Source organism: Formica exsecta, unplaced genomic scaffold, assembly GCF_003651465.1.
Source record: "Formica exsecta isolate Colony F162 unplaced genomic scaffold, ASM365146v1 scaffold247, whole genome shotgun sequence".
NCBI lineage: Eukaryota > Metazoa > Arthropoda > Insecta > Hymenoptera > Formicidae > Formica > Formica exsecta.
The window spans coordinates 2127735-2141847 of NW_021849743.1; the positions used below are offsets into that span (position 1 = coordinate 2127735).

The following is a 14113-nucleotide window of genomic DNA, read 5'->3' on the forward strand; positions in this document are numbered from 1 at the left end:
AATATGTCGGTTGCAATATTTCCCAAATAGCATTACATATTTCGGGAATAATACTGTATATGGTTGATTTACCTATTCGAAAAAACAAACATGTAGCGGTCACGCTATTACCATGAGGTAGAAAACTGAAAATAATTTGAAAATTATAATAATAGTTCATATAATTTACAGAATAAATAAAATATAAATAAGTCACTATTAAATATAATAGCAATAAAGAACAATCATTAAACTAACCTTAACGTCACAGCAACAAGTATCTCTGTTGGCAATGGTTTTCCCCGACTTCTTGTTTTAAACATTTTAAAAGATCATGTAAATAATCAAACTGTTGCATCGACATCTTCGTCAAGTTATAAAATTCTTCATATGATCATTTGTTCGAAAATACATAAATAATTTCCGAAAAGCGCCAAGTTTTTGTCTGATATCCGCAATAAAGTGAGGTTTTACTTACCATCTCACTATTTTACGTTTTCTTCTCAATATTAGTCTTATTTTTATAATTTGTGTCCGAATCAATAGAAAATCTAAATAAATTTCCAAAGTTTCAATATCCGTTACTCATAATCTCAATTAATGCGATATTCGATTGCGACATACGACGTATTGTAGAATGGGCCTAAGCCAAATCATTTTTATCTTGATTTTCTTGCCTTGATCGATAAGGATCATTAATTCTTGCGTTGGTTTCTTAGTGGATATCATTTCTATAAAGATTTTTATAAAGATTTCTATAAACAAAAATTGCGAGCGAAAAGGATTTGTAATCACCGCAATCGATGAATTCGGAAGCTTTTGGCTTGGACGGCAGATTTCTTCTTTGCAATAGATATAAGTAAAATCAATTTAACCCTAGCAAAAGTTTGTGTCACACACACACTCACGTGCACACGCACACGCGCACACGCGACATCTTTCACCTACCCCTGAACTTTCCCTCACATGATCCTCTAGACTCTAGAATTTGAATTCCCCCCAAGATCTCTCTCTCTCTCTATCTCTCATCTTCACATATAATTAATGAAGCCTCTTCTTTCCCCCCTTCCCCTTTCATACCAGAACCGCCAGTTCCTACTCCCGAATATTCATCAACAGATGTCAATAAATATATCGATGAATACCTCGACCGGTTCCTCTATCTTCCCTTTTCTACCTAAATAGGAGAACTTTCACTACACCATCCCCTCATATCCGTTCATTCATAAACAAAAATGTATCACAGAATTATGTAAACATTCGCAAATTATATAAAACATCTTATATTTCTATCTAATCTTTGATATTCATTTATTTAAAAAATTTTGTATCTTTTTTCATCTATTATGATTTAATAAATTTTGTTTTTAGTATAATAAACATTTTTTTTATTTAGCCCTTTCATCATTCCTTATTCAAAATCGCACTCAGTCCCATTCCAGGTAATAAGAATTAAGTTTCTTTATCTAAAAGAGGATCGCCAAGCGAAGATCCGAAGTAATTAACTACCTTTCTGGTTGCTGATCTGTTTTTCGGGCCTGACGATTCGCTCGATCCGAGGCAAACGCCTCTGAGGCACCTGTCTCTCAGAAAAAATAAGTGTTTATGTTTATCCTTTGACCATCCATCTTGGTCTGGAAAATAACAAGCGCCTATTCTTTATGAATTTTTTTGTTTACATATACATATATATATATATATATGCATACATATGTCTCAATTATAGTTAAAAATTATATGTACAATTGACTATTATATGTTGAGAAATAATAACAGAATAACGGTTAATAAAGTGAATAAATATACAGTATATTAAAACACGAGTGCCTATTAGAAAAAGTGCCTTTTTAACTTCTTGCTTTCTTACTATCGATATTTCGTATGTCATCGTGATAGGCGTTATACGGTTGCTGTTACAGCCCGCGCCGAAAATCGAGCGGAGCCGAACGCTCCCGACCAACGTCGAGCGACTCCCGCCGAAACGCCGCGTCGTTTCCCCCACCGTCGGAAAAAAACGATGCGAATACCGTTAATTACCGGGTATAAAAAGACCGCCGAACTATATCTCGATAGCAGAACGGTACCTGAATCCGCTTGAGTAGTACGCATAAGAACTATCAGAAACCGATTTTTTGCAAACGCAAACGAATCGCTAGGTTGACGAGTTCGCAGCCTCCACCGAGCATTCTCGACATCCGGTCCGATTGCGAATCCTTTCAATCCGACCGAACCGAACGAGAGCGGAGTTTGCCGCTTTCCTTTAGAGTTCTCGAGCATACGGTCTGTCATCCGACCACTCTGGCCAGCCGGACCGTGGGACAGCGAGTTCGCTGCCTCCGCCGAGGTTTCTCGGGTCCGCTGGCCATCCTCTAGATCCGCGCACGAAACAGGGACAGAGAGTTTTCCGCCCCGATCGGGATTTCCCGATTTCCGGACGCAATTCCCGAACATCTGGGAATACGCGCCGCATCATTATACACCTACGTCCATTAAGGTGCCATTACATGGCAGCATCGAGCGTCGAGCGTCTGCGTCTGCACAGAACTCATTACGCAAGAATCTGAATGAGATAGATTCCAGCTTCATGCGGCTAATAGCATGATGAGTGATATGAATTCTTATATATGTATATTCTATTCTATTGAAAGTTGCTTTTAAAGTTCGTAATTTGTGTATGAGTTGATAATATTTGTTTAACATAGGTTGCACGCAAAACATAAAACATACTATAATATGTTTTTTGGCGACAATGTTACTTTTCAAATTAACTTTTCCTGAAACTTTGTCGTATTAAATAAAAGCGTGCTCACGCAGTGGCTTTTTCAAATATAATTTCCTAAACTATTCCAGAAAATATCTTTAGTGTATATGTATACAAATCATTTATTCTTGTTACCCAAATTCATACTAATAGTAATAAAATGTTATATAGCTTGTATTGTATAAATTGAGAAATACTATTCAAGAAAATGAAATTCTTCTTTAAAAGGATGAAATTTAAAATACAAAATTTTACACCAATAAAAATACTTGCTTCAAGAACTTTATATCTTAGAACTTAAAGCAAATTTTTGTAATAAATTAATAACGGATAATAGTCCGTTATTACTTACTTTGATTCATCCTGATCATCGTCGTCGTCTTCGGAATCAAAAAAAGCATCATCGTCGTCGGAATCAATTGAAACTTCGGTCTTCATTCGTCGTTGTTGAATTGCATGAGACTTTGGAATCACTATATCCCTAAAAACAGATTTATATAATTTATAATGAATTACGCTTAGTATAAAAAATATAATAATTGATTTCAGAAGAGCAATCCAACTTTATTATTTGGCAAAATTCTTAGATTCATGATATTTCAAGAATCAAGATACACACACACAAACATTAGCGTCTCGCATCAAGTCACGCTTAACAACAGCAAGACATCCCATGTATTTATACGCGAGCCGATTGAGTATCTTAGATTATTTATTAGATCTCAATAACGGTTGAAACGATCGAGTTCTTATTAGGTGTACAACTTTGCTTCCGCCGTTTTTTTTCCGAAATTCGAGGCTTTATTGTAAAAAACTGGTTATACATTTATAATTCAAAGTATTGTCCATCGGTGGCCACTTTCTCCCATCTTTCGGGCAGCGTACGAATCCCGCGTTGACACCATGAGTATTTGAGAGCATTCGATGAGCCTCAGCCGCAGATTTCTTCATATGGAAGCAGAAAATTAAAACCTCCCGCAAATGACGAGAATTTGGCTCGTAAACTGACATTTTCAATCGAGAATAACTTTATGATGCAGACACAAATCGACTAATGTTTCTATGTGGTTATGTTGACAGATGCCCAAGTTTATTGCATGACGTCTATGATCTATTTATTTCGACCACTACTTACCGCTAAAGAATCTATAGGAAAACGGCGGAAGCAAAGTTGTACACTTAATAATAGGCTTATTCGATAATTTGAATTTCAATTATATCAGAAAAGTGTCCTTATTTTCGTTCTATGTATTGTGTAAGAGAGAGCAAAGATATTACAATGGAATCCAAAAGCGATGGCCGTACGGGATAGCGCCCTCATTAAGCGTAATTAAAATTGCCTATAATACCGACAATTTTTTCCGCCATTACCTATGCATGATTTATACATATTACAAGGAACAACTCCGAATTGTGTTCAACATGTTGAAATCAGACAATTCGTTATTCCTACTTCTCTATCATCTCGCACGCAAATCTAAGCATATAGATAACAGCAAAACACAGATGTATATCTGCTTTATGCAATATATATATTATATATACATATATATCGTTTCGTTCAAAGCAAGAGGGATGATCAAAGGAAGGGCGCAATTTAAACTATAGTTTAAAAGATAAAAAAATTAAGAACTAAAGTTTTCCCGAGAGACAAGTGGTTAGCATAAAAAAAATAATTGTTTTTAAGGAAAAGTATGTAATTATTTACAATGTATTTTTTAAAAAAAAATTTTTTTTTTCTTTATACTAATTGATTTGTCTTATTATTCTGTACATATAAGTATTACGGTAAGATTATCGAAAACTAAATATTTTACGAGATATTTTATTCTTTATATCAAAATATGTCAGATTAAAATATAAAATAACTCAAAATACCCTGTATATACAGTGGAGTGCAAAAGTTTCCGGCCACTGACATTTTGTACTCTAGTTTATTTAAAAAAAGCCTAATGAAATTTTAATCATTATTAGGTGCGAGTATAACATATAGGAAACAAAATAATATAGTGAAAGAATATTGTTTATGTTCGTGAAAGTATTTATAGTTATAATTGTTATATTTACATGTGCAAAAGTTTCCGGCCACATAATATATTTGACCCGCAATAGGACTTCAAAGAGTTGTTTATGAATAGTTTCATGTTGAATGTTTATACTTAGTTTATAGGAAATCGTCGAAGCATAAATATGGCTCGGCATACGCAAATCCAAATTCGTGAGAGAGTAATTAAATTTTTAAAAGAAGGAAAGTCTTCTCGTGAGATTGCTTCACTATTATCGATAGGTAAATCAACCGTGAATGATATTATTGTTAAGTACCGTGCTGGATATGGTTTAAAAGATCGTCCGATAATATATAATATATATAATATATGTAGTAGTTCTCTCTATTCAATGTGAGGAATCCGAAGCACCAGGCGATGGGGATAGACATTACTTTGCACGGAAATTTGCAAATTCATTTTCCGCGCAAAGCAATGTCTATCAAAGATCTACCCCCTATCGCCTGGTGCTTTAGATGCAAAACTAGGTCTATAATTATATTGTTTCACATGAGTTTTCAACTTTCCGCGCAAAACGAGGTAGAACCCAAACCTATGACTACTGTTACACGTCACCCGTAATCGGATTTGATAACGTTCGTAATTATAAAACTAGCCAATCACAGCTATTCCTCTAAAAAATGGAATGACTGTGATTGGCCAGCCGTAGAATTACGGATGTTATTAAACCCGATTAGGGGAGTCTATATGGGAGCGGTGCACTTGGACACAGTACAATTCGACACGGTACAATTGGACACGGTGCAAAAGGACACGTTGCAAATGGACACGAAACTTTGCACACGGTTCAATTGGACACAGTGCATTTGGACACAATAATTTTGGACACAGTAGCTTTTGGACACAGAAGAAAATTCATTTGGACACCGTTCAGTAGCACACCAGTCAGTTGCACATCGTTCAGTTGTACACATAAAAATGCATAGTGGTCCTCGTAACGGTCGCCACGATTTTTAAGGCAGTTACAATAATCTGACATAAAAAAGTCATAAACAGAAATTTATCAGTTTCTAACCGGCAATAAATTGCAATAATTGTTTTTAAGAAAAAGTATGTAATTATTTATAATGTATTTTTTTAAACAATTATTCGTTTTTTTTTAAACTAATTGATTGTGATGGTCTCTTCGAGTCCTCTTTTTATTATTCTCTTTTCAGGGGTGTATTCTAATTCTAAGAGTGGGAATCTTCCAAAACTTCACCGAATTGAAATTGCTCAGAAGTGGGGATTTTTCACTCTAACGAATTAAAAATTGTGCTAGTGTCCTCCTTAGAAGGATGTTTCTCCTACTTTTCGAGTTTTTACCCGTGGTGATCGTCCATTGGTGAGCTCGATATCCGTTTGAAGGTTCCTTGCACGTGATCAGATTAGAAAAGGTCCTATTTTCTTATGATCATTTTTATTGCTATCGATGCAGCTGTGTTTATTGAATATTTCGTTGGAAATTTTTATTATTATTGATGCAGCTGTGTTTGTTGGGTATTTCATTAGAAAATTTTATATTATCTTGTCGATGTCTCTTTATTCTTCCGCCGGCAAATTCTACTATGGCTGCATTCGGGGAGACGCTATTAACGCTATAAACGTAAACGCTACAAACTTTGTTCGGGGAGCCAATAGCGCGATAGCGATAGTAAGCTCCTCAAACGCAGCCGAGTAAAATTCGCAACATGGCCGACGTTGGTGCAAATATAAACGATAAAGCAATAAATGTTTATGTTTATATTTATGGTTATGCCTGCGCAATCAAGTGTTCGAGCATGTTCGAGGAGAGAATAAGCGCCAATCAGTGCTAATAGCATCTCGTGCCTCACCTCGAAAATAATAGCGAGAAATAACTCGAATGATGACGTCACGCTGCTTTTAGAGTGACGTCATCATCGATTTCATAGCGCCAGAAAGTGTCTTCTCGAACGGTCTCCGACGATAATTGCGTCAATAGCGTGCTCCCCGAATGCAGCCTAAGGGATATCTATTGATTTTTATTTATCTTGAGGAGACCGGCATGGTTTCATCACCGATCTTTTTGCGTCGGTCTGTTTACTGAACGATTCGCTTGTCTCACCAATCGACGATCATTGCCGCCACTTCGCGGAAGGAAGGAAGCGTGGAGTCGGCAGGACGTAACAGTGTCAAATCGTGAAATGTTGTGTCAGCCAAACTGAAACAATGTAATTGAAGCATTATATATATATATATGATCGATATCGATGCAAGAATCGAGTCGTCGTGCACTTTTTCTATATAGAGCATCTGTTTTGGTAAATGCAGCATTGCATTCGGTACATATTAGAGAGTATATCATATTAGTTTTGATCGGCACTTTATACGCCGGAATATACAACCGCCGTTTTTGTTACTTTCTTTGTATTGGGGCAAACCGGGTACTTACACATCTCATATAATGAAAAGAGGAAGAACTGTTATCCTGACTTTGTGTCCCTACAAAAAGCAGTTGGAAACAAAAACTAACGCTCAGAAAAAGAAACCACTAAAGAAAAGCTTTTTGAGACTTCTAAAATTAAAAAGTTAAATAAGGAAGTCTTGCAGCAATATCGAACAAGAGGATATCTTTATTTGTGATTTTTGTCAATAGAACACATCTTTATAATGTATCTCTATAATACATCTTTATATTGTATTTTGATTAAAATAAATCTAGATTTTGCAATTACACGGTGTTTTGCATATTTTAAAATGGGTACCCGGTTTGACCCTACCGGTAAGACAAAACCGGGTACTTTGACGTCTCCACAAAATCTTGTGATTCTTGGTAACCAAAAATTTTTTTTTCAACTACTAGCCTTATTTTCTCATAGTTTAAGGTTCACTAAAGACTACTAACGATCGGCAAAATTTTTTTTTACTCTCAGATTTTTTGTAGGAAGACAAATCCAAAAAAGTACCCGGTTTTATCCTACTTTCCTCTATATATTGTTGCGTCCGCGGATCGAAATCGATATTACTTGAACACGCGCGACACAACCGGCACTCGCGTACCACGATATAAATAAAGAACGCTTATTAAAAAGAACAAGAGGAACTTTAATAACAGCAATAACACAGAACACAAAGCACAGAACAATAGTCTCGTAATCCGTCAAACCGTCCGTTCGGAATCGCATCCGTCGCGAGACTCCAAGATGGTCGATCTCACTCAAGATGTCCGCCGTTGTTTAACAACAACCCTTAGCAACGTGTTTGGGGATGATCTCTTAGAGACGGGAGCAACTCCAGGATTAACTACCATAGACAACTCGCAGAGACGAAGTACACAGGGACGGGCGTAACACTGCCCCCTCTCTCCTCAAGATTGTCGTCCCGACAATCAGTGAACGACTAGTCTATGTTGAATGGGTTGACTGTAGTTCTCTTCTTCCAAAGCGAAGACTCTAGGGTGCCACAATGACTCCTTGCTTTACCCTGAGCTGCTGCTGCAGATTATCGAGCGTCATTACTTGGCCCCAATCACACGCTTTCCAGGAATTCACAGGATACCGTCATCGAACCCTCTTCATTTTCATCAACTTCAGGGCAGCAGTTTTTTACTCTACCTTGAGCTGCTGCCACAAGTTACCGAGCACCAATATTTAGGTCTCAATCGACTCCGATAAATCTTCTCACTGCTTAACTTGTTCTCCGCTCCTTGCCCGACTTGTAGAAATATCCCATGCTGCCGTTTCTCAAGAAGGAAATCTTCGGACAAGAGGGGGGTATCAGCCGTGGACCCACCGTCCTTCTAAGAGGACACCTCGAGTCCCTGTCTTGGCATTTGCCCTTCGTCCCACGGGAAAACCACGGTCAAAAACCGGGGAGAGACAGAGTCTTCAATGATGGTCTTTGAAGAACAAATTCAAAAGAAGATTCCATAAGACATCTTCTTTAATTCCTTAAAAAAAACAGAAAGAAAATTAACAAGTAACAAGTAACATAAATCATAAATCGAATTTCGGATGTGACTTAAATTTACCTCTCATGATGCGGAGCTAATCGATCTAAATGAACTATTTTATTTCTATGTTTTCTAGACTTCCGGATACAATAAACAACATCATTAAGCTTCTTAACTATTTCATAAGGACCCTCCCAATTGCTCTGTAACTTAGGAGACCTACCAATAATCCTACGAGGATTAAACAACCAGACTTTCTGTCCACACTCGAAATGAATTTGACGAGCTTTACGATCATAGTAAGCTTTTGCTCTTGAAGACTTCATATTTAAGCGTTGCCTAACCTTAACATGAATCCTATTCAATTTTTCTTTTAATTTCGTCACATAACTTTCCTCCGAAACATCTACTCTATCTTCTGGAGGATTACCACGAAGAAGATCCAAAGGTAGTTTCAAATCTCGACCAAAACATGATTCAGCTGGAGAAATCCCTGTGGTCTCGTGTTTAGCTGACCTATAAGCTAATAAACACATTCCTATCCAACGATCCCAATCTCGTTGATTATCTGCAACAAACTTAGCCAAATAATTTGTAATTGTTTGATGTTGACGTTCGACCAAACCATTGGATTGAGGATGAAATGGGGTTGTTCTGGTCTTCTTAATTCCCAATAAACTCGACAATTCGTGGAAAACACGAGAATCAAAATTTCTTCCTTGATCGGTGTGTGATTCTGAAGGTTCACCGTATCTTGAAATTACTTGGTTTACGAAGACTTTCGCAATAGTATTCGCCCTGAAATTCTTCAATGGAAAAGCTCCGACCCATTTGGTGAAACAATCAGAGACAACTAATAAGTACTTATTTCTTGTAGAAGATATCGGAAATGGACTCAAAATATCCATCTGTACTCTCTCAAATGGAACTCCAGCGTTATAAATTTGTAGTTCAGATTCCCCCTTATCAAAAGGTCCCTTTTTAGCAATACAAATGTGACAAAACCTGCACCAATTTTCAACGCCCTGTTTACAGGTGCCCCAATAAAATCGTTTTCGGATTTTTTCCAAAGTCTTGTTCACTCCAAAATGTCCGGAAGAAGAATCATGAGCTTCTTCCAAAATCTGCCGAACTTTTCTTCGTGGAACTACAGTTCGAAGAACAGAAGTCTGTAAATTAGGCGATTCCCACTTCCTAAACAGAACACCATTTTTCAAAACGAGAGAATCCCACTGTAACCAATAAATTTTGGAAAACGAATCTTCTGAAACAATTTCCTGCCAAGAAGGACGCTGATCTTTTTTTTCCAAGTAAGATCTTCGCTATCGCCGGATCTTCTAATTGATCTTTTCTCCAATTTCCTAAATTATCCGACCCAAAGACAATTCTTCCAACGAATTCCTCCTTCCTCAAATCAATTTTGTTGCAATAGTTGCAATTGATTTCTGCACAAGGGCGTCTTGATAATCCATCAGCGTTCCCATGAAGTTTCCCTTTTCGATGAAAAATTTCAAAATTATATTGCTGGATTCGCTCCAACCATCGTGCCATTTGCTCTTCTAGATTTCTGAATGACATCAACCATCGTAAAGAAATGTGATCAGTCCTAATCACAAATTTACGTCCGTATAAATAATGATGAAACAATTTTAATGAATCTATAATAGCGATTAACTCTCGTCGAGTTACACAATAATTCCTTTACTCAACACACGACTATAATAAGCAATAACTTTTTCTGAGCCGTCCTGAATTTGAGATAACACTGCGCCAATACCATGGTTTGAGGCGTCAGTATCAAGAAGAAATTGATCTTCACTCCTGGGAAAAGATAAAATAGGAGAAGACATTAACCGTTTCTTTAATTCCTGAAAAACCGATTCGCATTGTTCCGTCCACACAAACTTTGTCAAATTCTCGGTCAAAGAAAATAATGGCTTAGCTATTAAAGAAAATCCTTTCACAAATTTTCTATAATAAGAACAAAAACCCAAGAAACTACGCACCTGCTTCTTGGTCCGAGGAACTGGCCAATCCCTAACAGCAGAAATTTTCTCAGGATCCGTTGTAATTCCTCCTTCAGGAACAACATGACCGAGATATTTAATTTCCCTTTTGAAGAAAGAACATTTCTTCGGATTCAATTTTAAATTGGCAGAACGTAATCGCAAGAAGACTTACTTTAAATGGTCCAACATCTCCTCGAAATTTTTGCCGAAGATAATTACATCATCTAAATACACTAGACAAATCTTGGATAATTTTTGCAACACCTTTTCCATCAATCGCTCGAAAGTGGCAGGAGCATTGCAGAGTCCAAACGGCATGCATGTAAATTGCCACAAGCCATTACCAATTGAAAATGCTGTCTTCTCTTTATCTTCTGGACAAATTTTCACTTGACAATATCCACTCTTCAAATCCAAAGAAGAGAACCAAGAGTTTCCAGATAATTGGTCAAGTATATCATCGATCCGAGGTATTGGATAGGAATCTTTTTTAGTCACTGGGTGTAGTCGACACAGAATCTAATCGTCCCATCTTTTTTTTCACCATAACCGCAGAAGACACTCATGGACTTTGCGATTCCTCAATTACTCCTTGACGCCTCATATCCTCAATAATTGTATCGACCTCTTTCCGCATTTGCAAAGGAATTCGGGAGCCTGCTTAATTGGATTAGAATTATTCACATTAATTTCATGTGCAACTCCATCACAATTTCCGGCCACTATTTCCTCCGAAAATATGTCCTGAAAATCTACCAAAAATCGAGCGAAAACATCCTTCTGTTTTCTTGAAAAATCTTGAGATTCCTTCTGAAAAAGTTCTTTCAAAAATGGAGGAACTTCATCAATACAATCTTCAATGCGTGAACATAAAACCTCTTCTTTTTCCTCTACACTAGGATTGACAAAGATTGGCTCAAAAATATTTTCCAAATTAACAATGGACAGAAAATCATTTCCCAATAAACAATCTTCAACTATGTCAGCAACAAAAACCGGAAGTTCTACAGAACATTTTCCCAAACTAATTATCACAATTACCTTGAACTTTACGGGAAATTCCTCCCCCGTGGGATATTTCAAATGAAACGAATTATCAAGAGGGATTCGCCGCTTAGGCATTCTAACAAAATTACTTCTGATAAGAGACACATCCGAACCCGTGTCAATTTTAAAATTACACAATTGTTCATCAATAAACCCTTCAAAATTAAACAATTTCTTTCCAATATTATTGCTAACATTTTTACAATTACATAAATAATTCCTTAATTCTACTGGGGCTCTTTGTTCTCGCGTCGAACCCGCCCCGAACAGCTCGACAAAATTCAGTTTCCCCCTCTCTTTAGAGACGGACACCCCGCTCGAAAATGGCCTGAGCTTCCACATTGCCAACATTCTTTCACAAATGTTTTATTATTATCCTTATTATTAGTGCTAGAACTTTTATTATAATTTTTATGTTGTTCCTGTTTCTTTTCTTTAGCTCTATCGCCAAAATTTTCTTTATTGTCAAAGTTATAATTATTTTTATTCCCAAAATTAAAATTATTGAATCTCCTTCCTTTAGTGAAATTATCTTTATTATTATTGCCGAAATTATTATTCCGTCTTTCAAAATTACTCTCTTGTATAACCTTCACTGCCATGGCCCTCTGTATGGCCATTTTCAAGGAAGTGATTCCTTCCAACTGCAGAATCCTTCTCACAAATCTATCAGACAAAGCGGTAACAAATTGCGCGCAAGCATTTTTATCTCGAACTTCGTGCTTACATTCGGGATACGCTAACTGCGAAAGCCGTTCAATTTCAGAACCCAAAGTGGCCTCATCTTCTCCCGACTTTTGTTTTCTGTTTGTAAATTGAGAATAATATGACTGTGATAAAACTCCTTCCCCAAAACGTAACTCTAATTTGGATTTTAATTCCGCGTAATCGAGATTTTCAATATTAACAATACACTCTAATACCGCACGCGCTTTTCCTCTAAGACATGATACGAGAGCGACGCTTTTCGCAGCGTCACTCCACCTATTTGCTCGCGCAATTAACTCGAACTGTGAGAAGAACTCTTTTAGCGGAACAGTCCCGTCAAAAATATCCGGCTTTAATTTAAAACCTAATTCTGTATTAATTGAATCGCGCGCGACTCTCTCAAAATTAGGCGCCATATTAGGCACAAAATTTCTATTAATAGAGCGACTTAGCTGGTTGTTATTATCCAGCAGACGAATCCTCTGTTCCATTCCACATAGCGCCTCGTCGCGTTGGCGCAGCTGTGTCTCAAATGCAGTTCGCTGCTCGTCGTGGTGGCGCAATTGTGTTTCAAAATCAGTTCGCTGCTGCAATCGCTCCTTGCGAAGCTCACGGATCTCACGCATTGCTGACTGAAGCGTAATCGTTTCTAATGATGGTCCCGATGTCGTAGCCGTTGGAGTCAAACGACTCCTCTTTCTTGTCGTAACTCCTGTAGTCGGCGAGTTTTCCTGTTCCATTTTTATGGACGAAAACACACAATACACAAGAAAATCGTCCGCCCTGCTCTATCCCGGACGAGCCCCCAAATTGTTGCGTCCGCGGATCGAAATCGATATTACTCGAACACGCGCGACACAACTGGCACTCGTGTACCACGATATAAATAAAGAACGCTTATTAAAAAGAACAAGAGGAACTTTAATAACAGCAAGAACACAGAACACAAAGCACGGAACAATAGTCTCGTAATCCGTCAAACCGTCCGCTCGGAATCGCATCCGTCGCGAGACTCCAAGATGGCCGATCTCACTCAAGATGTCCGCCGTTGTTTAACAACAACCCTTAGCAACGTGTTTGGGGATGATCTCTTAGACTACGTTTACACGTCACCCCTAATCGGGTTTAATAACATCCGTAGTTCGAATGCTGGCCAATCACAGTCATTACATTCTTCAGAGGAATAGCTGTGATTGGTCAGTTTCACAACTACGGATGTTATTAAACCCGATTAAGGGTGCCGTGTAACAATAGAGCTCTTAGAGACGGGAGCAACTCCAGGATTAACTACCACAGACGACTCGCAGAGACGAAGTACACAGGGACGGACGTAACAATATATACACACACACACACATACACATATATTGCTTCTCTCAGGATCAAGTAATTGTCGCCTCTTATTACACTATAAATGGTTTTTTATCAGAGTCTTTTCTTCTTTTTTATACAACGTGAAAAGAAAAAATCTCATTGTATTAATTGTAACGTTGGTCGTTTTTCAGCATCCTTAAGATTCAACTGAAAGATATACGAAATATTATAAAAAGAAGATTTTTATTGCGACAAGTGATAATTATTTCAAAATCCAAAATGCTCTACCATCATATTATATATACAAAAAGAAGTAGTATATATATATATATATATA

At 37.3% G+C, this 14113-nt stretch overlaps 1 protein-coding gene across 1 annotated transcript in view; it reads right to left on the reverse strand.

Annotated features, from left to right (window-relative positions):
* The window catches only part of LOC115236421 (proteoglycan Cow-like), a 61105-nt gene extending 57874 nt beyond the window's left edge, over positions 1-3231 (reverse strand). Inside the window, exon 1 of the mRNA XM_029808861.1 lies at positions 3093-3231. Within this exon, the coding sequence (XP_029664721.1) occupies positions 3093-3178 (86 nt within the window). The 5' untranslated portion in view covers positions 3179-3231. The remainder of the gene's footprint in view (positions 1-3092) is intronic.
* Positions 3232-14113: the final 10882 nt, after the last annotated feature.